Source organism: Oryctolagus cuniculus, chromosome 2 (genome assembly GCF_051225735.1).
Source record: "Oryctolagus cuniculus isolate XC-2025 breed Fujian yellow rabbit chromosome 2, ASM5122573v1, whole genome shotgun sequence".
Classification (NCBI taxonomy): domain Eukaryota; kingdom Metazoa; phylum Chordata; class Mammalia; order Lagomorpha; family Leporidae; genus Oryctolagus; species Oryctolagus cuniculus.
The window spans coordinates 45,551,562-45,578,035 of NC_142868.1; the positions used below are offsets into that span (position 1 = coordinate 45,551,562).

The 26,474-nt window shown below is 45.4% G+C and overlaps 1 protein-coding gene and 1 pseudogene across 17 annotated transcripts in view; both read right to left on the reverse strand.

Moving 5' to 3' along the window:
- Positions 1-26,474, reverse strand: part of EXTL3 (exostosin like glycosyltransferase 3) — a 146,828-nt gene that overhangs the window by 12,376 nt on the left and 107,978 nt on the right. For 9 of the 16 annotated variants that reach the window (XM_051842528.3, XM_051842525.3, XM_051842529.3 and 6 more), the window contains 3 exons: positions 23,321-25,952; positions 18,102-18,167; positions 7,460-7,587 (listed from right to left, as the gene is read on the reverse strand). In XM_051842528.3, the coding sequence (XP_051698488.1) occupies positions 7,460-7,587; positions 18,102-18,167; positions 23,321-25,468 (2,342 nt within the window). In that variant the 5' untranslated portion in view covers positions 25,469-25,952. The remainder of the gene's footprint in view (positions 1-7,459; positions 7,588-18,101; positions 18,168-23,320; positions 25,953-26,474) is intronic. The other 7 variants (XM_070068238.2, XM_051842533.3, XM_070068242.2 and 4 more) reach the window with 1 other exon arrangement.
- LOC100348970 (10 kDa heat shock protein, mitochondrial pseudogene) lies at positions 5,334-5,884 on the reverse strand (annotated as a pseudogene). The gene has a single exon (XR_016228897.1). The product of XR_016228897.1 is annotated as a 10 kDa heat shock protein, mitochondrial pseudogene (transcript).

Here is a 26,474-nt window from a genome sequence, read left to right on the forward strand (position 1 = left end):
CGGACATACATAATTTATGTATATTCTACACACTGAACTTTCATTGAGAGGGCATACAATGAAAAACTTTTAGACACCATTAGGGTTGTTTATTGATTTGAAAGACAGGAGACAGGGGTCGGCGCTGTGGAGCAGCAGGTTAACACCCTGGCCTGAAGTGCTAGTATCCCATATGGGGACCAGTTCTAGTCCTAGTCCCAGCTGCTCTTCTTCCGATCCAGCTCTCTGCTATGGCCTGGGAAAGCAGTAGAGGATGGCCCAAGTCCTTGGGCCCTTGCACCCATGTGGGAGACCAGGAAGAAGTTCATGGTTCCTGGCTTCAGATCGGCTCAGCTTCAGCCATTGCAGCCATCTGGAGAGTGAACCAGCAGATGGAAAACCTCTCTTTCTGTCTCTACCTCTCTCTGTAACTCTGTATTTCAAATAAATAAAATCAATCTTAAAAAAAAAAAAAAAAAGACAGGAGACATACACAGAGACAGAGAGATGTCCCATCCACTCATTTTCTCCTCAAATGCCTACAACAGCTGGGGCTGGGCCAGGCAGAAGCCAGGAGCTGAACTCAATCTGGGTCTCCACCACATGGGTGGTAGGTACCCAAGTACTTGAGTCATCATGGACTGCCTCCCAAGGTGTACATCAGTATTAACCAGGAATAAGAAGGGGAACCAGGACTTGAACCCAGGCACTTTGATGATAGGGTGTGGGTATCCCAACCAATATCCTAATCACTATGCCAAACACCCACCCGAAGACCACTTGTTTAACCACAGGAGACCACGCCTAGAATAAAAAGTACCAGACCTGGCCGGCGCCGCAACTCAATAGGCTAATCCTCCACCTGCGGCACCAGCACACCGGGTTCTAGTCCTGGTCAGGGCGCCGGATTCTGTCCTGGTTGCCCCTCTTCCAGGCCAGCTCTCTGCTGTGGCCTGGGAAGGCAGTGGAGGATGGCCCAAGTGCTTGGGCCCTGCACCCCATGGGAGACCAGGAGAAGCACCTGGCTCCTAGCTTTGGATCTGCACAGTGCACCGGCCACAGTGCACCGGCCGCGGCAGCCACTGGGTGAACCAATGGCAGAGAAAGACCTTTCTCTCTCTGTCTCTCTCTCACTGTCCACTCTGCCTGTCCAAAAAAAAAAAAAAACCAGACCTAATATCTAATTTGAACAAAGCTGAGGGAGAAATCTGTATCATGAAAAATGGTCTACAAATGAAAGCTTTCATTAAATCCAAGGAACTGAGAATTCAATATGTTTCAGGGTAAACTTTTATGTCATCTCCAAATTTACAGGCAAGGTAGAACAAATAAAATCTGTCTCCAGTTCTATCGGCTAAAATTGAAAAGCTGAAATCACTTAAGAGTTCCACAGGCCCCAGCAGTCCTGCAGAAAGACTTTAAACTGCCAGAGAAATTCCCCTGCCATTTACAGGGAATTTCAATTCCCAAAACATAGAAGATTTCATTTCAAAAACATTCTTTTCCTAATAAGTTTGAAAGCAGCTAACCCAGTCCAGTAGATGACAAATCACAACCTCTATCACAATACAATACCCTTCTAGGGGGCAGTTTTTAGACAACTGATAGGTGTTTTTTTTTTTTAAACCATGGTAAGAAATATATATATCTGCATTGTTGTGCAACCATCACCACCACCCATCTCCAGAACTTTATCACCTTTCCCAACTTAACCTCTGTTCCCACAAGGCACTAACTCCCCATTCCCCTCCCACTTCCCCCAGCCCATAGAAACCACCACTGCCCTATGAAGTTAACTACTCTTAAGTACCTTATCTAGCAGAATCACACAAAGTATAAAGGGTCTTCAAAGTTTCAACAAAAATGCATGAAAAAAAACTATACATGAATTTCAAGATTTTTTTTGTACTAAAATAAATTTATCCCTTAATTCTGTTTTCCATGAATTTTTCAGAGCCCCCTCTTCTTTATCCTTTTTGGTGTTTCCACTACTGACTATTATAAACAATGCTGCACAACTATTCCTGTAGTCTCTGTGTGGACATGTTTTCCATTTTCTTGGGTGTCTCCTTTCTCTCTCATGTCAGTAAGAACTTCTTTGCCTCTTTCTTAGTAAGTTGAAGGTAATCAAACTCAATCTTTTGTCAGAGGGAGGAATTCTTATATTTACCTTTTCCACTTGAATCTAGGTCTGTTTTACTCCCTCTCAGGTGAAATAAGTAAATTGGAGAGATTAGTAAGAGGAAGATTTTAGCTCAAAGGATGCCCAAACAAATGAGCAAAGAAGATGAGAAAAAGTTAGGATGTACAGGTAGATTCACAGCTCCATTTCTAGAGGTCAAACCTCAAATTTTGAATAGTTGCTAAGAAACACTTTAAAAGACTTTCCAGTGTCCTGTCGCCACCTGGAAATCTGTTGAGAAATGGTACAGAGAAGGTCAAAGTCTTCCTCAGTCAGGAGCCATGGAAGATCACAAACACCATCTATTTTAATAAACTTCAAATTCATCAAAGCTAGGTCTTCTTCTTCTTCTTCTTCTTTTTTTTTTTTTTTTTTTTTTTTTTTTTTTTTTTTTTGACAGGCAGAGTGGACAGTGAGAGAGAGAGACAGAGAGAAAGGTCTTCCTTTGCCATTGGTTCACCCTCCAATGGCCGCCGCAGCCAGCGTGCTGCGGCCGGTGCACCGCGCTGATCCGATGGCAGGAGCCAGGTACTTCTCCTGGTCTCCCATGGGGTGCAGGGCCCAAGCACTTGGGCCATCCTCCACTGCACTCCCTGGCCACAGCAGACAGCTGGCCTGGAAGAAGGGCAACCGGGACAGAATCTGGTGCCCCAACTGGGACTAGAACCCGGTGTGCCGGCGCTGCAAGGTGGAGGATTAGCCTAGTGAGCCATGGCGCCGGCCAAAGCTAGGTCTTCTTATCTAAATCATTCCTGGGATTTGGAATGAATGCCAATTCTCCTGTTAACACCCAAGATTCTGTGCCCAGCTCCTAGTCCTGCTGGATACGCTAAACTGTGTCATGTGGTACCAGAAGTACACTCCCCCTTCCCACCACCAACATATGCAATGGTGAAGGCCATTCCTGGAGTCATTACATAGCTTTCTTCCTTTCATAAAAACAGGTGGAGAGAGCTGGCTATTTTATTATCATGTACAAAGGAACATACCCAAGTTTAGAAGGACTGTTTTAAATTGTATCTATTCATTTTTAAAAGACTCATTTATTTACATATTTGAAAGGCAGAGGAGCAGAGAAGAGAAAAAGATCAATCGATCAATCTTCCATCTATTGAACCGGTCACAACAGCTAGGGCTGGGCCAGGCTGAACATTGCAGGAAGCAACGGATTGAGGCCGTTGGCACAGTGGTGAAATGATTCCCCAGAGCAGTCAGGGTTGGATTTCCTGAACACACTGCAAGGGAGCAGTGCACAGGACAGCCAGAGGCTGCCTGCTGTCGATATATTTTCTTTGTAATTTACTTAATTATTTGAAAGGAAGAGTTAGAGGCAGAGACAGAGCGAGGGAGAACTCTTCCATCTGCTGGTTCACTCCCCAAACAGCCACAACAGCCTAGGCTGGGCCAGGTCAAAACCAGAAGCCTGGAACTCCATTCAGGTCTGCTATGTGGGTGGCAGGGGCCCAGGCTTTTTGGGCCATGTTCTGCTGCTTTCCCAGGCGCATTAGTAGGGAGCCAGATTGGAAGTAGCCAGGACTCAAATTGGCGCTTATATGGGATGCCAGCATGGCAGGCAGCAGCTAACATGCTGCACTACATTGCCAGTCCCGATTTTTGTTTTTTAATCACAGCAAGGCAAGGAAGTCAAAGGAAATGGGAACAGTTGGGATGGGGAGAGGAAGAACTGATATTCTAACTTATAAGAAATGTACCCTGGGCCAGCTGTGGTATAGCAGGTAAAGCCATTGCCTGCAGTTCTGTGGGTGCTGGTTCAAGTCCTGGCAGCTCCATTTCCGATCCAGCTCTCTGCGATGGCCTGGGAAAGCAGCGGCAGATGGCCCAAGTCCTTGGGCCCCTGTGCCCACGTGGGAGACCTGAAAGAAGCTCCTGGCTTCAGATCAGCTCAGCTCTGGCCATTGTGGCCATTTGGGGAATGAACCAGTAGATGGAAGACCTTTCTCTCTGTCTCTCCCTCTCTCTGTTTGTAACTCTGCCTCTCAAATAAATATTTAAAAAATAAATGTGTCAAATCTCTCCTTACTTATAAACACAAAGAAAATAAAGCCTAGGCAGGTCAGGCTGGCATTCACTGAACACAAGAGGAATACAGAGAAGAAGTCACAGAGCTGGCATTGTGGCTTAGTGGGTTGAGCCACTGCCTGCATATGCCAGCATCCCATATGGGTACCAGTTCAAGTGGCAGCTGCTCCACTTCTTATCCAGCTTCCTGCTACTGTGCCTGAGAAAACAGCGGAAGATGGTCCAAGTGCTTGGGCCCCTGCCACCCATGTAGGAGACCTGGATAAAGCTCCTGACTCCTGGCTTTGGCCTGGCCTAGCCCTGGCCATTGTGGCCATTTGTGGAGTGAACTAGCAGATGTAAGATCTGTCTCCCTCCCTGTTCTCTCTCTCTAACTCTGTGCTGGGACACAAACCAGTGCCCATATGGGATGCTGGTTAAGCCACAGGTGGTGGCTTAACCCGCTAAGCCACAATGTGCATGATTTTTTATCTAAGAAACCAAAAGCACAAAGAAAAAATAAATAAATGAGAGTACATCAAAATGTAAAAATCTGCTCTAATAACACCATCAAGAAAATGAAAAAACAATCCACAGAATGGGAGAAAATATTTGCAACTCATTCTGATGAGGGGCTTGCATCCAGAATATATGCATATGAAGAATTCTTACAATAAAAAGACCACCTAAACAAAAACAGACCAGCTATTCCTCCCAAGAAGATATACAAATGGCCAATCCAGCCCTTCCACTCCGAGATGTATAGAACAAAAAATGCTCATATAAAAACTGGCTTCGGATCAGCCCAGCTCCAGCTGTTGCAGCCAGATGGGGAGCGAACCAGCAGGTGGAAGATCAATCGAACTCTCTTTCTCTCTCTCTGCCCCTGTAACTCTGCCTTTCAAATAAATATTTAAAAAAAAATTGTTGGTGCAGGAGAGGGCAATCTACAGACACTGGTGGTTGCAGAGCATCCTGAGGGGTTGGAAGAAAATGGGGAGGTACTGCTAACGGGCAGAGGATTTCTTCTGGTGGCGCTGAGAAGTTCTAAACTTGACTATGGTGACAGTTGCACAACTGTCTGAATACGCAGTCCTCTGAATACTATCCAGTGAACTGTATACTTACATGTGTGAACTGTAGAGCATACAAATTTTTGTTTGTTTGTTTTGTTTTAGATAGCATTAGTTTATTATAAAAGAGACATGGAAATTATTTACATGATGAAAAGATTTCAGAACTTCAATGGAATGGGAAGCTTCATGTGATGCTGTTTCAGAGATTTCAATCTACATATTTTCCAAGGATGTCACCATCTCTAAATAGAAAATAATCCTTGTCGTCTAGAACTACTTTAGTGACTCCATATTCTGGAAGAAGAACTTTATCTCCAACTTTCACACTAACTGGTTGAATCTCTCCACCCTTTCCTTTAGAGCCTGATCCAACAGCTACTACCGTTGCTTGCAATACTTTTCCTTGAGATTTTTCAGGGAGCATAATGCCTCCTTTGGTTACTGTTTCCGCGGTGCTCCTCTCCACCAAGACGCGGTCAAAGAGCAGAAGAAACTTCCTAAATGCCTGTCCTGCCATGGCCCCAGCGCCGCAGCTTTCGCTCCGCTCTTGCGCCGCTCCAAGGAGAGACCCGCAGCCTGACCCTCGGGACACGTCGAGCATACAAATTATATTCAATAAATGACACCCAAAAAATGAGTTGTACAAAAAAATGATCACACACTTCGGTGTCACAGAAAATGTCAAGCTGCTTTAAAAGTTTCTAAAGGCTTACTCTCACGTTTTGAACTTTCCTCGCTGTGACACACCACAAACTGTCCCTGGATCCACATCCCAGTCCACGACTCAGTTCGAGTGGCCCTGATCTACTCCATCCTCTTCCCTGCAGTGTGCCCTCAGTGGGATGCTTAGTATCTAATAGCAACTTTGAAGATTCAAGAAAGCAGCACAATTAAGTGGCTGAATGGAAGCTCTGGAGTTAGGCAAACATGCATTGTGTCCTAGCTCTGTCTGCCACTTTTTGTCTGCATAGCTTTGTTCTTTTGGATCTCAATTACTTCTACATACATGGAAATAACTACAACTTGGTGATGCAAGTTGTAGTTGATGGAGGATCACGGAGATAAACCGGACACAGTACTCAGCTAGTCCCTGACACACAGCACAGGGTCAACAAATGGTAAGCAGCAGCAGTGGCCAACACCACCACCACCTCCTCCTTTTCGCTCTTGGAGCTCTGCTTCAAACCCATCTATCTTTTTTTTTTTTGACAGGCAGAGTTAGAGTGAGAGCGAGACAGAGAAAAAGGTCTTCCTTCCGTTGGTTCACCCCCCAAATGGCCGCCACGGCCTGCGTGCTGCACCAATCCAAAGCCAGAAGCCAGGTGCTTCCTCCTGGTCTCCCATGTGGGTGCAGGGCCCAAGCACTTGGGCCATCCTCCACTGCCTTCCCGGGCCACAGCAGAGAGCTGGACTGGAAGAGGAGGAACCGGGACAGAACCAGCGCCGAGACCGGGACTAGAACTCAGGGTGCTGGCGCTGCAGGAGGAGAGTTAGCCAAGTGAGCCGCAGCGCCGGCCTAAACCCATCTATCTTGAAATCATTTTGGATCCAGTACTCTGGCCATATTCCACTGTCCCAACATATCACATAGCAGTATGCTGCTTCTAGCTGCCAGGGAATCACTTCCCAGTGCTCTAACAAAAACCTACAATTTTGCTTTGAGAACTAGCCCTTGTCTCCAGTCACAGCTTGAGGTTTGGATTTGAGGATGGTATGTGAGAGTACTTCAGAAAGCTTGTGGATATTCAGAATTCAAAGATAAATTTTGGTACTAAGAAATTTTTGAGAAGTATAACTTTTTTATAATATGCATTATTTTCATGAACTTTTTGAAGAACTCTCAGACGCATGAATTCTAAAGTTTTCTACGCCAAAATCAACTAACTCTATTTTCCATGAATTTCTAAAGTCTCCTTATACTTGTAGTTCTAAGAGCAGGCAGCAACCCTGGTCCGACCGACCTAAGAATTCCATCCTCCTGGCCACAGAGGAAGAGCCTATCCAAGGCACAGCAGAACCTAGAGAGCAAGAGAAACGAAATCCTCCAAGACCAACTGAGACTCTGGATCCAGCCATGTCCTACATCACCCCTTTCTACCTCTAAGAAAGGGGCAGAAATTCATTTTGCTGCCTAATCCAGGTCTGAGTTGGTTTCTGCCACTTGCAAAGTCAAGCGTTTCCTTCTTGCAAAGTAGTCCCTCACCGAAATCCAAACATGATCTCATCGTGGCGAAGGTGAGCATCATCGTCAATAGACAGGATAGCCTCTGTCTCAATTTCATTCCAGGGCAAGAATCGGTTGTTCAAACTGTTCTTCTCAGTTCGGACCACCTGAAAGAGAAAGAGCACACACTAAAAATCATGCTGCACTACAGAAGGCAAGATCAAAACTTCAGCTCAAAGGAGACTGTGGCTATGTTCAGTGAATAATTTTGCCTGATCACCTATCAATTGTTTTTTTTTTTTTTTTTTGATCACCTATCAATTGTAAAATCTAGCATATGCCTTTCAGAAGTAACTGTCTTTTTTTTTTTTTTTTTTTTTTTTTTTTTTTTTTTTTAAATTTTTTGACAGGCAGAGTGGATAGTGAGAGAGAGAGACAGAGAGAAAGGTCTTCCTTTGCCGTTGGTTCACCCTCCAATGGCTGCCGCAGCCAGCGCGCTGCGGCCGGCGCACCACGCTGATCCGATGGCAGGAGCCAGGTACTCATCCTGGTCTCCCATGGGGTGCAGGGCCCAAGCACTTGGGCCATCCTCCACTGCACTCCCTGGCCACAGCAGGGAGCTGGCCTGGAAAAGGGGCAACCGGGACAGAATCCGGCGCCCCGACCGGACTAGAACCCGGTGTGCCAGCACCGCAAGGCGGAGGATTAGCCTAGTGAGCCGCAGCGCCAGCCTAGAAGTAACTTTCTTACAATTCAACAAATGTATAATGATTTCACACCTTAAGCTTTATTCATTTGCCTCATAAATTATCCTGTGAAACAAGCTAAAGCTAAGGACTCTTTTACATACGTGATATACCAATCACGGACATTAAAAATAACTTTCCCAAGAGAACACAAGGTGGCAGAGTGGAGCTGAGATGTCGGTTCCCAGTGCTGGAATCTCCTAGCTGGCTCATAAACTTTAAATCCAAATTCAAAATTCCCTTGCGTGTATGTTATTTCTGACCTCCAATTTTAAGGCATTTTTGGGGGTAGAAAGCAAAACAAACACCCACAGATCACCGTATGGAGATGAATTACTTCACCTTTGCAATTCCTATCTACAATGCTCACTATTCAGTGTATATATAGAGATTTTAAATTTAGTTTTAAAATTTATTTTTATTTTATTTAAAAGACAGAGAAAGATCTCTCCATCTACTGGTTTGCTCCTAAAATGTTCACAACAGCCAAGGCCGGGCCAAGTCTAACCCAGAAGCCTGGAACTCCATATGGGTCTCCCCTGTGTGTGGGACACACCTAGGTACTTGAGTCATCACCTGATGCCTCTCAGAGTGCACAGCAACAGGGAGCTGGATCAGAAGCTGAGGAGCTGGGACTCAAACCAGGCATTCCAATATTGTCCCCAACAGCATCTTAACTGCTGTGCCGAATGTCTGCTGACTGCCTTCTTTAAATTTTATCTACGTAAACAGCTTCTGTGTCTTCAGCAAATTCAAACTACATCTATTCAAAGTGATCCAAATATGCAAAGTAGTGTTTTTTTTTCCATAAAACAGATACTTGTGTCTTAAACAGAATTAGATATAACAAAAAATTTTATTTCAAGCTATATTTCAGATAAGTAGTTAACCTACAACGTAGCTGGTAGCTTGCTACCTAAAATAAGGGTACTTCAAAAAGTGTGTGGAGGGGTGGGAGTTTGGCCTAGTGGTTAAAAGGTCAGTTAGCAGGCTTGCATCCCATTTCAAAGTGTCTGGGTTTAACACTCCAGCTCGTGACCCCAGCTTCCTGCTAATGCAGTCACTGGGAGTACCAAGTGATGGCTCAAGGAACTGGGTTCCTGCCATCCACATGGGAGCCTTGGATTGAGTTTGTGGGCCCAGGCTAGGCAATTGCAGGTTTGGAGAGTGAACCAGCAGAGGGGCACAGGATCTCTTGTTTTTCGGTTTGTGAGAAAAAAAGTTTGTGGCAAATGGAATTAAAAGGTAAGTTTAGGTGCCCGTGTGGCTTAGCAAGTAAATCTGCTGCCTGTAACACCCACATCTCATATCAGTGCCCATTCACATTCTGGCTCCTCTACTTCTGATCTACTTCCCTGCTGATGGCCTAGGAAAACAGGGGAAGGTGGCCCAAGTGTTTAGACCCCTGCACTCACTTGGGAGACCCAGATGAAGCTCCTGGCTCCTGGCTTCAGCCTGGTCCAGGGCTGGCCATTGCAGCCATCTCAGGAATGAACCAAATGATGGAAGACCTCTCTCTGTCTCCCTCTTTCTCTGTTAACTCTCACTTTTAAAATAAATAATCTTTTTAAAAAATTGTAAAGAGGATATAAGTTTATTTTGGTGCAAAAATAACCACTTAAATCCATGTTTATGAAAGGTCTCCTGAAAGTTCATGAAAACTATATACTATAAAAAAACTAGGTGTTTATTTGAAAAAAAAATGTGTGCCAAAATAAACTTAACTTTTGATTTAATTTTCTACCTTTTTAAATTATCTTCTATCAACAAGTGATGACCAGTCAGTGCTTTGAAAGCTTATTTTTATATTAACTTTATCTAGTTAATCCGATTAATAAGAAACAACCATTTAATTCTCAAAAACCAAACACAACCTTGTAAGTAATCGTCTTTTTAGAAAGCCAGAGTCATTTTACCTTCGACAGACCATTTTCCTTATACCAAGGATACCTCTACCTAACATGATGAATTAATTTTATCCAAGGTCTAAAAGTTTTGAAAGGTTTCAAAGGTACTCCCATGACCACACTAGCATTGTCTCTCCAGTTTAAAATACCTTTCCCTCAGTCTTCCATCAAATTTACCCTCCCAGGGGAGACTCAGATCAGAAGCTTTCTGCTGCATCTCCTTATCAGAAAGAATCACTTCGGGCCAGCGCTGCAGCCTGCGGGTGAAGCCACTGCCTGTAGTGCTAGCATCCCATATAGGCGCCGGCTCGAGTCCCGGCTGCCGGGCTTCAGATCAGCGCAGCTCCGGCAGTTGCAGCCAATTGGGGAGTGAACCAGCAAATAGAAGACCTCTCCCTCTTCCTCTCTCTCCCTCACTCCCCCTCTCTCTTTTTATAACTCTGCCTTTCAGATAAATAAATAAATAAATAATCTTTAAAAAAATAGGGAGGGGGGTGTGTTTTTAGATTTTGTCTCAGCCTCAGAAGAGTTAAAACTCAACTCAGGATAAAATCTGTTGCAGATATGCAACTGCAGATACCAGAAACTCTGTTTTTTGTTTTTTTTTTTAAATTTTGTTTATTTGAGAGGTAGAGTTTCAGACAGTGAGAGGAAGAGACAGGAGACAGAGAGAAAGGTCTTCCTTCCGTTGGTTCACTCCCCAAATAGCCGCCGCAGCTGGCGCTGCGCCGATCCAAAGCCAGGAGCCAGGGTGCAGGGGCCCAGGCACTTGGGCCATCTACTACTGCTTTCCCAGGCTATAGCAGAGAGCTGGATTGGAAGAGCAGCAGCCGGGACTAGAACTGGCACCCATATGGGATGCCAGCGCTGCAGGTGGAGAATTAACCTACTACGCCATGGTGCCGGCCCCACCAAAAACTCTTTGAATTACCCTTGCATTAAACAGGTGATGATCACAGTCAGCAACAAATAGAAATCCATCCTGCCCACAGCATGTCAGACCCGTATAAAATGCCCAAGTCGGCAGCTGATGGTCTAAACTCAGATTCAGCTGTGATAGAGCGAAGGAACTGAGGCATGTGTCAGGAAAAATAAGAGTGGCAGGAAGAGGACAACGCAATGTACGCATCTCAGCAGCTGCTGGGCTCCATTCCCCATGGAGCAGGAGAGGGGCCAGCCAGAAGTGGCACGAGTCAAATGGCCAGCTCAGCAATGGCAAAATGTCATCTACTGCAAGACGCATCCCTATCTCACAGATGTTCAAGTGAAAAACAATGTGCACCTTTCCAGTAAGTGAAGGGACACAGCAGCCATCTACCATCTACTCAGACTCTCACCAAACCCTCTACAACATTCATTTTCCTTTTTTTTTTTTTTTGACAGGCAGAGTGGATAGTGAGAGAGAGAGACAGAGAGAAAGGTCTTCCTTTGTCGTTGGTTCACCCTCCAGTGGCTGCTGCAGCCGGCGCGCCACGGCCGGCACACGGCGCTGATCTGAAGGCAGGAGCCAGGTGCTTCTCCTGGTCTCCCATGTGGGTGCAGGGCCCAAGCACTTGGGCCATCTTCCACTGCGCTCCCGAGGCCATAGCAGAGAGCTGGCCTGGAAGAGGGGCAACTGGGACAGAATCCGGTGCCCCGACCAGGACTAGAACCCGGGATGCCGGCGCTACAGGTGGAGGATTAGCCTAGTGAGCCACAGCGCTGGCCATTCATTTTCCTTTCCTAACATACCTCGCCTTCATGTAACACAGAACTATGATTCTGCCAGTTCAGTGGAATAAAGCCCCTCCTCAATTCACAGTGGTGATTACACACAGCTCAAAGTGAAAACACTGAAAAATTCAATTTGTGCAGATTATCAACGTTGTGAATTAACCTCCATGAGGGTTATCTATAGCAAAATTAGTAATGCCAGAACACAATACAGATCATGAATAACCAAGATGTGGCCTGAAGACCAGAGGCACAGACTTCACCTGAGATTGTCAGAAATGCAGAACTGGTACAGCTAATGGTCTAACAGTGAGGATGCCTACATCCCACATCAGAGAAGCTGGGTTTGATACCCTGCTCTGGCTGCCAACTCCAGCTTCCTGCCACTGCAGACCCTGGGAGGCAAGCAGGTGACGGCTCCAGTAGCTGGTTCTTGCCACGCATATGGGAGACCTGAATTGAATTCCTACACTGAGTTTCCAGCTCCCAGCTTGGCCCTGGCCTAGCCCTGACCATTGTGAGCATTTAGAGGATGCAATTCAGGTGGGAACTGTGTCAAAGAAATCAAATAAATAAAAAGAAATTGAGAAATGCAGAACTGCAGTAACCCACGCCCCATCTCACCCCTGCAACTGAGTCAATCCCCAGGTGATTCCTTTGCACATTAAATTTTGAGAAGCACTGGGACAGAAGGAAAAAAACATGGCACTGGAGTCGATCAAAAAAGCTTGGGCTCAAATTCCAATTCCTCCACTCACTCCATGTGTTAGCATAAGCAGCCTCTGCTAGATCAACACAGCTCCATGTTGTCTGCAAAAACTGAAGTGACTATGAGCCAAACTTGATGATCCCATAAACAAGCTAACTCCAAAAATAAGAAAAACTAAAATCCTCATGATTTGAAACCTAGAGCCCGTCCAATTAATAAACTGAGTCAAATCAGAACTTGACTCATTCTTTAGAAGACTTCGGTGGGGTCACAGAGGAGGTTTAACAGCAAACCTCCTTGGTTTACTGGGCTTAGACTTGCTTGTGCTTGGGCTTAGACTGCACAGCCAGTTTTTTGACGTTTATTCAAGTCCATTACTTGGCTAAGAAGTGGCAAGAAGAGAACTGCTACTAGGGATTCTAGGAACACTCTGCACCTACCACCTCCACTCATCCCACTGGGCCCCTCCGGCCTGGCTCACAGCAACATGTTAAGGATGTTCAGTAGGACTCTGCTACCAAATCTCATAAGGCACAGGACACCCTTTCTCAATAAAAATTTATCTGGCCCTAGATGTCACTGGTGCCACTGTAAAGACTCTATTTAAAGTCAACCCGCAGAAGACAGTAAAGCAAATGGTACTTTGCAGAATAACTGTAGTTCCTTATCTAAGGACAATCACCTTTTCCCCATAACCACAAGGACATTTCAGCCCGTAAAAGCTTTCCAAATACAAACTAAAACTGTGGAGTGAGAGGTAAAGGCTTTCTTCCAATGCTTTTGCTTCAAAGCTGTAATACTTAAAGCTAGACAAAGGCTCAGAAAATCAACCATTATCAGTGCTGGTGCCAAAAGCTGAAGGACAAGACAAAATTCTTAAGTGTAGACACGCAGATCACCACAGGCCTCTAAGAATTTAGGGAAGATTCGTGAGGCGAGCATTTGTAACACACCACTTGGGGTGATATCACAGTGCCTGGGTTCAGGTCCCAGTTACACTCCCAATTTTAGCTTCCTAGAAATGAGCACCCTAGGAAGCCACAAGCTCCCGGGTACAAGTACTTGGATCACTGTCTCCAACACAGGAGGCCTAGGTTGAGTTCCCAGCGCCCAGCTTCAGTCTGGCCAAGCCCCCACTGCTGCAAGCATCAAGAATAAAGTGGCAGATGGGAGATCTCTGTGTCACCCTCCCTTTTTTATTTCTCAAATAAATAATTTTTAAATTAAAAAAGAGAGAAATATTCTCATTTTTATGTTTTGTTTTAAAATAAAATAACACTCTCAGGGCAGGCATTTGGCCTAGGAGTTAAGACGCTCATTAAGACTGCCCACATCCCATATTTGAGTACATAGGCTCAAAGCCGACCTTTGTCTCCTGACTAATTTCTTGCTAATGCAGTCTGAGAGGCAGTGGTGATAGGTCAGGTAGATGGGTTCCTGGGAGACTTGGCTTGAGTTCCTGGCTCCCTGCTTCAACGAGGCCCAGCCTCAGCTCCAGCCACTGAACCAATCAGTTGATGTGAGTGCTCTTGCTCTCCCTCTTCCCCAGTCTTTTCTATCTCTCAAACAAGCAAACACTCCCCACCATAACACTGGCTATTTCTCCATGCTTGTATACTGTATTGCTATTATTAGACACTTTATGATTACTTTGGTAACTTGTGAAGACTTTCAAATTATTGCTTTAATTACTAGTATGATACTGACCAGATGAACTGAGAATAGTGCTTGACATATAGATGTTCTCCAAAGATTTCATAAACAATGAATGAGACAAAAATGAAACACAACTTAGTCCTGTCATTCTATTCGCAGAATATGGACTAAAGACTTGGGAAGTTTACAGATCAGAACCACATTTAAACATCCAATATATTTTATAATATTAAAAAATGATATCACTAGGAAGTAATCAGGAAAGTTCTTAGTATGTAATGTAGTTTTCGATAGCAAAAAGTCCATCAACCTCTAACAATCAAGTGAGGAGCTCACTACCATTCATTTTTCCTATTTCACATACAGTGCTCCCTTACAATACCTCACTAGTTTTTCTGTTTTACCATCACACATCAAAGTGTTGACTTCTCTCATCAGACCTTTCTTCTCATCACAATGGAACAGGACAGCAAAGGCCTAGAATCCCATCACCACTAAATTTAGCAACTTAAACACACTTAAATGTCCTTTTTCTCTTTTAGATTGCACTTGGCCCAGCCAAGCCCAACAACCTTCAGCCTCCAACAATATGTACACACGCATGATGTACTTCTGTCATGAATCCATACCTGAAAATGAATGTACATCAAACCTATGTCATACAGGCCAGAAAGGGAAATGACAACTAACTTTAGTCTCCCATCACCGCCCTCCTCTAACTTAGAGCTTGGAAATCAAAAAAGGAAGTACCAGATGAGGCACACAGTCATATGTGCCTCCATCAAGAGTGAGACAACGCTTGAGGTGAGTGGGTGAAAAGGTGAGTGGCAGAGAGGACACTGGAAAAAAGCAGCAGCATTTCAACCTCTAGGTTACTCTACGGATTCTTGGTCATTCAATAAATATCAAGTGGTGGGGGCAAAAACTAGAAAACACCAAGGAGGAATGGAAAGGAATAAGAAAGTAAGATGGTGAATCAAGTTTTCCATTTTTAACTCCAAATATGGGCCTACTGCGGTATTTTAAAAATGGTGTATGCTTTAACTTTTTTTTTTTTTATTTTTTTTTATTTTTTTTTTGACAGGCAGAGTGGACAGTGAGAGAGAGAGACAGAGAGAAAGGTCTTCCTTTGCCGTTGGTTCACCCTCCAATGGCCGCCGCGGCCGGCGCGCTGCGGCCAGCGCACCGCGCTGATCCGATGGCAGGAGCCAGGAGCCAGGTGTTTTTCCTGGTCTCCCATGGGGTGCAGGGCCCAAGCACCTGGGCCATCCTCCACTGCACTCCCTGGCCACAGCAGAGGGCTGGCCTGGAAGAGGGGCAACCGGGACAGAATCCGGCGCCCCGACCGGGACTAGAACCCGGTGTGCCGGCGCCGCTAGGCGGAGGATTAGCCTATTGAGCCGCGGCGCCGGCCTGCTTTAACTTTTGAGACAGCCTGTTTTAATTTATAAAAGTTGCCACTGATCTCTATGAAACTACATGTAAAATAGCTTAAGTGAGAGTCAGCATCAAAGCACATGAAAACCATATACGGCACATTGAAAATGCTGAGAAATTGTTGCCATTATCATATGAGATTGGCACAGCCCCTTCCTAGTTTGTGATATGTTTTACATATATATTTTATACATATATTTTAATTTTGACACATTTAGTCATATCTAAATATGTAACTTATTATTTATTTAGAAACAAGTTTGTGCCTTTCCAAGAATTTCTGACTTGGTAAAAAATAAACAAACACTGAATTATGGTCAAAAGTCCTGAAACCCAGTCATAGTTAGGTATTAATGAACCACATGACCTGAAATTCTTACAGCCCCAGATTCTTCACTTCGAAGTAGTCGAGAGTTTATCAGAGGGTCCCACATTTTGGTATACTGGGTTAAGCCACTGCTGGCATCCCGCATCAGAGCACCAGTTCGAGTCCCAGGTGCTCCACTTCCAGCTCTCTGCCAACACACCTGGAAAAGCAGAAGATGGCTCAAGTACTTGAGCCCCTGCCATCCACATGGGACACCCAGATGGAGCTCCTGGCTCCTGGCTTTGGCCTGGCCCAGCCCTGGCTGTTGCAGTCATTTGGGGAATGAGCCAGGAGATGGAAGATCTCTGCTCTCCATATCACTCCTCCTTTCAAATTAATAAAAATAAACCTTTAAAAAAAAAAGAGAGAGAGAGAGAGACAGGGAGATATAACTTAAAGAATTGATGTGACAGGGCCAGGATTTTGGCAATAGTAGCTTATACCACAGCTGAGACCCCAGCATCCCACGTGGGCACTGCTTAGAGTTCAGCTGCTCCAGTTCCCATCCAGCTACTTGCTAATGCACCAAGGAAAGCAGTGGAAGATGGCCCAAGTGCTTAAGCCTGCATACCAATGTGGGAGACCTAGAAGCAGCTCTGGGCTCTTGGATTCAGCCTGGCCCAGGCCTAGCCATTGCAGCCATCTGGGGAGTGAACCCACAGACAGATCTCTTGATCTCTCGATATCTCTCGCTCTCTCCCTCCCTAACTTTCCCTTTCAAATAAGTTTTAAAAAAAGAATTGATGTACCACAATTAGTAAATTACTTGCACAACATGACTTTTTTGCAATTCCTTTAAATTTCTATCATTTTTGCTACTGATTTCTGATTTTTTTTTTTTTTTTTTTTTTTGGACAGGCAGAGTGGACAGTGAGAGAGAGACAGAGAGAAAGATCTTCCTTTTTCTGTTGGTTCACCCCCCAATGGCTGCTGCGGCCGGTGCGCTGCGACCAGCACACCACGCTGATCCGAAGCCAGGAGCCAGGTGCTTCTCCTGGTCTCCCATGTGGGTGCAGGGCCCAAGCACTTGGGCCATCCTCCACTACACTCCCAGGCCACAGCAGAGAGCTGGACTGGAAGAGGAGCAACCGGGACAGAATCTGGAGCCCCAACTGGGACTAGAACCCAGTGTGCCGGTGTTGCAGGCGGAGGATTAGCCTATTGAGCCACCGCGCCGGCCATCTGATTTTTTATAGCTTTGTTTTATATGATTTTCCTTTGCAACCTTGCAGTCCATTCACAAACAGAAAGAGAAAACCACGGTGATAGCCACCGAGTTAGTAAATACTGTCAAAAGTCCAAATCACCCAGATACACCAATACCTAGCAAAGCCTGTCAGATTTTGCTTGGTCTTGGACTTCAGAAGCTGGACAAGGTTTTTCCTGTTAGCTTTACCTAGAATTCACAACTTTATGAAATCATCATCTGAAGGATGATAGAAAGATCAGGGACTGGCATTATGGCAGGGTGGGTAAAGCCACCTCCTATGACACTGGTATCCCATAATGGGTGCCAATTATGTTCCAGCTGTTCCATTTCTCATCCAGCTCCCTGCTAATGGCCTGGGAAAGGCAGTAGAGGATGGCCCAAGTATTTGGGCCCCTGCCCCCATGTAGGAGACCCAGAAGAAGCTCCTGGATCCTGGCTTTGATCTGGCTCAGCCCTGGCCATTGTGGCCATCTGGGGAGTGAACCAGTGGATGGAAGTTTGTACACTTGTGCTCTCTTGCTCGCTCTCTCGCTCTCCCTCCCACCCCTGTGTAACTCTTTCAAATAAATAAATCTTTGGAAAAAATAAAGGTATGATTTTAAAAACCAAGCTTATCAACTTTACTTTTTTTAAAGATGTATTTATTTGAAAGGCAGAATTACAGAGAAAGAAGAGACAGCCATCTTCCATGCACTGGTTCTCCCCAAATGACCACAACCACCAAGGCTGGGCCAGGCCACAGCCAGGAACCTGAAACTCCATCCAGGTCTCCCAAGTGGGTAGCAGGATCTCAAGTAGTTGGGCCATCTTCTACTGCTTTCCCAGGTGTATTAGCAGGGGACTGGATCAGAAGTGGAGCAGCCTGGACTCAAACCAGCACTCATATAGGATGCCAGCAGCTTAACCCACTATACCACAACACAGGTCCCAACTTACCAACTTTCTGAGAAGCAGGGCTTTAGAATGATCTCTCCTCTGCCCAAGGTCAAGTCTTCCAACAGCCTGAAAGGCAGAGTCCCAAGTTGGAAAATTCATGATGCCATGAGCAGACTACCAAGGCAGCTTCCCATCTGTGTTCTCTCCTTTTCCCTAACAGACTACTGGGAAAACACTATTAAAATTACATTAAAGGGCCGGCGCCATTAATGCCCTGGCCTGCAGTGCCAGCATCCCATATGGGCACAGGTTCAAGACCCGGCTGCTCCTCTTCCAATCTGGCTCTTTGTTATGGCGTGGGAAAGCAGTGGAAGATGGCCCAAGTCTTGGACCCCTGCACCCACGTGAGAGACCTGGAAGAAGCTCCTGGCTCCTGGCTTTGGATTGGCACAGCTCCGGCCGTTGCAGCCAATTGGGAAGTGAACCATTGGATGGAGGACCTCTCTCTCTCTCTCTCTCTCTGTGTGTGTGTGTGTGTGTGTGTGTGTGTATGTGTCTCCTCTCTCTCTAACTCTTTCAAGTAAAATAAATAAAATCTTTAAAAAATTACATTTAAGTAATCTAATTTTACTTAAAAGTTTATAAAAAAAAAAAAAGGTGTGACATTTAAGTTTCCAAAACAGAACTTTCTTATTCAATTTTAATATCAAAGTTGGAATGGAGAGAAAGGGGCAGTAAAAAATAATATCCTAGCTCCAGAGTTTTCATTTGGAAAAAATGGTGCATTCTGGCCCTTCCTTACCACTCCCTCAGAGAGCCTGGCATCCACTAAGGACATGTTATATGCTTATCTCTGAAATCACCATCTCTACCACCACTGCCCCATTCCAAGCCACCCTCAACCTTCACCTAGGCTATGTAGCCCTTTCCCCACAGGACCACATATCATGTGATGCCCCTGCTCAGGACCCCACGATGACCTCTGAACATACAGAGGAGAAAACCTAGACTCTCCACCACAGTGTCTACAGTCTGCGTGCTTGGACCCTGGCTGCTTTCCTTTCAAACTCTCCTCATCAACTCCTCTACTAGGTGCACTGGGTGTTGCTGCTCAAACTTGCTGTTCCCTCCATATTCCTCAGAAGTTAGACGGTCCATTCTCTCACTTGAAGCAAGTTTCTGCTCAAAAGTCACCTCTTCAAAGAGCCCTTCCCAGGCACACCGTGTAAATTAGCTGTACCCTTTATGGAGAAGAGAATGTAAAATTAAGACTCCAAGAGTAGATGTCAAAAGACTTAGAAATGAGTAGGCAGGATGAGGCTGAGCACTGTTTTGAGCTGAACTACACTGTTAACAACTCAAAGATGTCCTTTTCTTAACAGCCCAAGTATTAAAACTCAAAAAGGATAAATATTGCATTATCATTTCCACAAAATGCTCTAAAAAGGTCCTATTTATTACTACAAAGTATCCATGGAAAATGCATGTTATGTTTTCATTACATTTTCCATGAACTTTTTAAAATGCCCTCATATCGGGCCAGTGCCGCGGCTCAATAAGCTAATCCTCCGCCTGTAGCGCCAGAAACCTGGGTTCTAGTCCCAGTTGGGGTGCCGGATTCTGTCCCGGTTGCTCCTCTTCCAGGCCAGCTCTCTGCTGTGGCCAGGGAGTGCAGTGGAGGATGGCCCAAGTGCTTGGGCCCTGCACCCACAAGGGACACCAGGAGGAAGCACCTGGCTCCTGGCTTCAGATTGGCACAGTGCACTGGCTGCAACGGCCATAGCAGCCACTTGGGGGGTGAACCAATGGAAAAAGGAAGACCTTTCTCTGTCTCTCTCTCTCACTACTCTGCCTGTTTTAAAAAAAAAAAAAAAAAAAAAAAAGCCCTCATATCATCCCAAATATAAAGCACAAATAAGGAAGATAAGTAAACTGGTCAGAATAAAGCAGTAACACAAATCTAATTTTTTGTGGGTCTCTGTATCAAAAAGGGACAGCTTGAAGGTTTCTGCTTCCAGGAGGGCTGAGTCAGCACCTACCATACTCAGTTCTCCTACAGATGATGATCAACTCTGGACAGAAATTAAAAAAATAAATAAATAAAAGTACAGGGAGAGAATTACTGCTACAGGAAGAGTTTCTGTTGCTTTTACCCTGGAGAGCAGGCCAGAACTGGCACGCAGAAGGACGGCTGAAATTCTCATATAAAACCCAGTCTTTCTGGCCTGGAGAATAAGAGTAAAGAGTTTGGAGCAACCCTTCCTCTGGAAAGGAGGAGGGAAATTCCAGACAGGAGAGAGCCAGAAGAGCAGAGCTCCAGATTTTATGTGTAAACTGCCCAGTCTCTGGCTCACTCCTAAAACATGCATGTTTGGTGTCGTCTGTCAGCAAACTAGCTAAATACAAACCAACCCAACAACATTCGTGTTGTCATTTCAGAGACAGAACCTTCAGTTCGAGTGCAACCAAAGTAACTGGCTACTAAAACAAAAATCAAAGAAAATTATGCCAAGGCATATACTAGACAAACTACTGAAAAACAAAGAAGAAAACACCTTGCAAGCAGCCAAAGAAAATCACACATTTCATATACGAAAGTAAAAATCTGAAGAAAAAAACAAAACAGGAAAAAAAAAAAAAAACACTGACATACCATCAGAAACCATAGAGGTCTGGAAACAATGGAACATCTTTAAGCTGTTGTGACAAGTATGGGCTCCAATCTAGGGGGGTAGTTTTCCAAAACACCAGACCACAAATCCCTTGGCACAATAAATTCTCCATCTCACTTCCATTAGTTATCTTTGTTGTTGTGCTCCAGGAGCTAAAGACACAGACTCAACTGTTAATAAAAAAGGGAAGAAACAGAGAGAAAGAGAGCAGATCTCTCTGTTCGGTAGTCCTACAGCTTTGAGAGAGCTCACTTTAACTGGTGGAGCCTCTCCCACCGCTGAAGACCCTGTTTCCTTGCCAGCAACTGTCCTATTCAAGCTGAAATTCCCTCCACATAGAGCACAGGACTTACCTAAGGAAAATCCCAATAAACACCACCTTCACTCTAAGCCAGATCCCTTAGTTATGCAAATAATTATTAGAAAGCAATTGGCCGGCGCCACGGCTCACTAGGCTAATCCTCCACCTTGCGGCGCCGGCACACCGCGTTCTAGTCCCGGTCGGGGCGCCGGATCTGTCCCGGTTGCTCCTCTTCCAGTCCAGCTCTCTGCTGTGGCCCAGGAGGGCAGTGGAGGATGGCCCAAGTGCTTGGGCCCTGCACCCACATGGGAGACCAGGAGAAGCACCTGGCTCCTGGCTTCGGATCAGCGCGGTGCGCCGGCCGCAGCAGCCACTGGGGGGTGAACCAATGGAAAAGAAAGACTTTTCTCTCTGTCTCTCTCTCTCACTGTCCACTCTGCCTGTTAAAAAAAAAAAAAAAAAAAAAAAAAGGCAATGATAAAATTTAATATGTGGGTTCTATCAGGTACCCCTAACACAATGCTTCTCCACCTAAATGGCTCAGGCTCACCAGATTTCACAGCCCACAGAGATTTGGTATTTACAACTACTGCTTATTTGAGAACCTGAGCATAAGTACAAACAGGCCAGCATTTTCTGAAATGGCAGAGAGGCTCCAGAGTTGATTCATTTAGCTAATATGCTGATTTTAAGTCACTTTTCCCTGAGGGACTAGAATCTGGGAGTTTGCTTGCTGCTCATTTTGTAAAGACCTGTTAACCATAACATAATAGGGGATGTCTGAATTTAGGTGGAAAAAGTATTCTGAGATGTATTATAATTAGTGCCATTTTCCTAGAAGGCAGGTCAAAGAAGTTAAGTAGCCAACCAAAGATGGCAAAACAATTACTTTACCCCAGGACTACATCGGTTCAAAATCACTTTTTCTATCATATCATGCTACTACTTAGTAGATATTGCAAATGAAGTAATTCAGCAATGAACTAAATTTTTTGGAACTGAGTAGCTGAAATATTCCCCTTCCAGACAAACCTTCCCTACAAACTACTAATTTTCTTAAGCAATCTTCCAGCAATGCACAGACCTTTCTTGCCATTCTTTGCTTCCTTTTTCTGAAAACTACCTATACTGCAGGTTAAGTAGTTGGCAATTTGCTTAAGACTTGCTCTAAAGCCTCATGTTTAAGAGAGATGGCTGCCATCTTTCTTCTAGATTGCCAAGTTTAAGTCAGCAGGTGGATACACAAAGTCCTCAGAAAGAAATGTCCTATCCTGTATTTTTAGTTATTGTCGTTCCTGTAAAATATAGCACTTAACCATGATAGATATAATAAAGAATGAGCCAGCGCCGCGGCTCACTAGGCTAATCCTCCGCCTTGCGGCGCCGGCACACGGGATTCTAGTCCCGGTCGGGGCGCCGGATTCTGTCCCGGTTGCCCCTCTTCCAGGCCAGCTCTCTGCTGTGGCCAGGGAATGCAGTGGAGGATGGCCCAGGTCCTTGGGCCCTGCACCCCATGGGAGACCAGGATGAGTACCTGGCTCCTGCCTTCGGATCAGCGCGATGCGCCGGCCGCGGCGGCCATTGGAGGATGAACCAGTGGCAAAAGGAAGACCTTTCTCTCTGTCTCTCTCTCTCACTGTCCACTCTGCCTGTCAAAAAATAAATAAAGAAATAAAGAATGAGAAGAACCTGCAAGACAATCTAGAAAAGAAGGTTCAGAATCTCCAACTCCCAATTATCAAACCCCAATTCTAGTCTTCAAAAAAAGCTTCTATAATATCCAAGTATAGGACACAGGTCTTCTCAAATCCTTTGGGGGAATGATTAAAACTCCAGCTCCTGGAATCAGACCTACTAACGCTCAGCTCCTCCATTACTTACCGTGACCTGGAGCAAATTAATTAACCTTTCTAAGCCTCAGTTTCCACAGATATAAAGTGAAGAAACAGTGATAATAAGATAAGTCACATAATGCTAGTAACAGTGCCTAAATCATAAACTAGCTTTCCCATCACTTATCATCATCATCGACTTTGTTAGGACTTGGATGAAAACTGAAAGGGTTTTGTAAATTCTCATGAGTCCAGTATCAACTCCAGCTTTAGTGGATCTCAGGAGACCAACAAAAGGAGCAGCAGCAATGGAACTGGCAAGGCCTGAAAAAATAACAAGCAGAAACCTCATGGAGAAAAGGTTTAGAAAACAGTTTAAGCAAATTCCTTTCTACTAAAAGAAGAGCTAAGTAAAGAAAGGTGGGAAAGGAATTAAAATACTGTTCCATGCAGTAAAGCACATTCTTTTATTACCATGATGGGGACGCCAATGTCAGGCCACAGAAGGTCCTCTGATGGCAGCTTGGGAGAATTCCACACCACCACTACCTTGTTCAGGTAAGGAAGGCCATTGAGTCTCTCTAAGGAGTTCATAAGCACTTCCTCTCGCTCGTAAGTCAACATCACTACCGTGAACTGCTCTCGTGGCACATTGCCTCCAAGCGCTGCCTGAAACTCCTTGCCAGAACCCCCAGCTCCACCACCAATAGGCCGAAATCCAGTCCCTGAGCCCAAGAATTTGGCCTCTGAGGGCAACACAGGGTCGAAGGGAGTGTGGGGGAAGAGATGGAAAGGCCCTGGAGCAGAGTTCCAGCTGCGGTAAAAGTCAGTGACAGTCAAAGTGAAGTTGCGGAGGTATCTGGGTGAGGCGTAAGGTGGCTCCGTCTCTACCGGCCCCAGGTCCAGGTCCCCATTGTCAGCCATGTTGGGGTCAGTTCCAGCAGCTTTGCCTGAACGGTGGGGAATCTCGGCTGCTACCTCTTCCCGGATAGGAGCAGCTGGGATCTGTATGCGAGTCCGAATCATAGCCAGCACAGTGTTAAAAATACTGTCAGCAGTGGAGAAGTAAGTCTCCCAGAGAAACCGGCCTTGGCGCCTCATAGCCAGTAAATCACTATCAGAGAGACTTCGTAACAGGAAGTGAACCTCAGTCACCCGTGGCTTGGGCACCACCAGGGCCGCCTCATTCCACTGCAGCATGTCTTGGTAAGGAAGCTGTACTTGCTCCCCCAGCACAACTGGGACAGCACCGACCTCCAGGGCTTCAAAGAGCCGTATTGCACACCCAGATGAAATAACCAAGCGAGGGTCCCCAGGAGTAATGATGAGGGCAAAGGTGGAAAGCTTCAGTAATTCTAAGCGGTCCTCCCGCTCCCCACACAATGCCCACTCAGTAGGCAGACTGGGCTTAGGCTGGTTTTTGCAGGTAAATTCTACGAGGACCTGATCTAGCTTACTGTCCTGGACTGCCTTTAGCGTGGCAATGATCCGATCATCATAGTCAGCAGGAGGATCACCCTCCATTTCTTCTTCAAACGAGCGAGCCTCCTGAAGGCTGGATCTCAGGGACTCAATCTTCTCACCCTGGAAAGTGAAGAGATATTTCCGCTTGACGGGCACCTGTGGTGGGATTTCCATGAAGTTGGGTTCTGACATGGCATGGACTAGTGGCGATACTACCAAGTCAAAGCCAGGTCTGTACTGGGCAGCATAAAAGGTGGACTGGGCCACCATGGCACGGCCCGTGCTGATGTTATACAGTAAATTCTGCGTGTCTGATTTCCGGGACAGACTGACGATGACATGATTGTGTCCATCTGTCCGCCAATGCGGAAGAGAATACAACTGCTTCTCAAGGTCGGCAGGCTGCAGGACTACAGGCTCCTGCATTTCTCCCACCAATATCACATACAGGCAGGCAATGTCTGCATTTTCTGTAACATATACGTTGGTTCGTGCTGTAGCCTGAAAAGCCTGCTTGACTAAAGGATCCAGGTAGCTGCCAAAGGCAAACTGGTCACTGTCATACACATACACTGGGAAGCCAGAGGTGAGAGGGCAACGAGAATAATCAAAACAGTTGTGCAGCCGACACCCTCGCGTGACCTTTGGAGGGGGAAGGCCGGTATCATCCTTCTCTGGGAGCAATCGGATGGGCAGAGAAAGCTTGGGCTGATTTTGGGCCATCAGCTCCTTGTAGGAATGTTCGGTCTGGCTAATGACATTCTTGAGCTGCAGCAGGTCCTGCTTGGCATTCTCAATACTCTTCTTACAGGCTTCAATCTTCAGGTTCAGCTTGGCGATTTCACTGTTCAGCTCTTGCCGCTTGGCTTCCAGCTGTAAGAGCTCTTCACTTACAGACTCGCGGATGCGACAGAGATCCAGCACATGCTTTACCTCGCAGAGCTCATTACCAGCCCGTGGGCCAAAAATCCTCTTGCCTGCCTCATCAGCCTCATCCAGTGTGGTGAGATAATAGTGAGCAATGAGGGGGAAGAAAACCAGGATAATGAAGAGCGTAAAACTGAGCCACGTGAGGCGGATACGGTTGGACCAGCGCAGCATACAGGTCTGACCTCCGTTCCCCACGCCCCCATTCCGCAACATGGTATAGCCTGTCATGAGTTCCTCTGCGGCTCTCGCCACCTCTGATCACGTTGGGTCACTCGCCATAACCATGAGTGTTTATTCCACAAAACTAAATCTCTTTGTCCACTTACACTTTGCTACAAGAGTTGGTGCTCTCCCCTGTGCAAGGCATCAAATAAAACGGAAACTTCATTTTCCTCAGCTGCAACTGAAATGGTCTCTGACCCTCTTCCAGCAGATTTTAAGTTCTGGTTGTTGGCCAAAGAGCATGTCCTTAATCTTTATCAAATGGTAAAAGGTGCCACCTTGTTGTTGAGATGGAAGGGAGAAAGTCCCTGATGATGAAACCTGGAAAAAATACCCTGAAATCAGATGGACTTTTTCAAATGCCATAGCTCTTGTTCCTTGCTTTTGCTGACCAACAAATATGCATAGCTTCTATTCACAGTTATGTAGTAGTTGATTAGAACAGAAATAAATGCCAGCCTTTTATCCATGTCATTGCCAACAAACAGGCCTGCAAAAGAAAGAGAACCATATCAGTCTTGGAAAGACCCCATTCAACAACCCTCCTGGCCTTAGCACATTTCTGGGAAATGCTTCAATCTTGTTACAATGAAACAAGGTAAGACATTGGGGTAAGTCTTACAGAGCAGCGTAAGACCAATTTAGAGGCCTTTTTTTTTTTTATATGAGTACTTTAATAAAAAAAAAATATATGGGTAAGGACATGCCCTAAACAGTTTTCATTTACATTGCCCCACCCCCCTCCTATTTAACTAGATCTAGAGCAGCAGTAGAGCCCTAAAAATTTCTTATCTAGACCTCATCTGTAAATGAGAAATGCTTCCAATCCAACCATATTCATTCTTAATATAAAAGTCTCTTTTTTAACTACTTAACCAAAAAACAAACAAAAATAAAAACCTCTGAGGAGCTCAATTTGTTAAATTTAGAGTTGAAGAGAACTCTTTTGATCTTTACCCAGTAGGTAGATGCAGTAATCCAGAGACAAAAAGGTATTTTTCCTAGTTTGCTT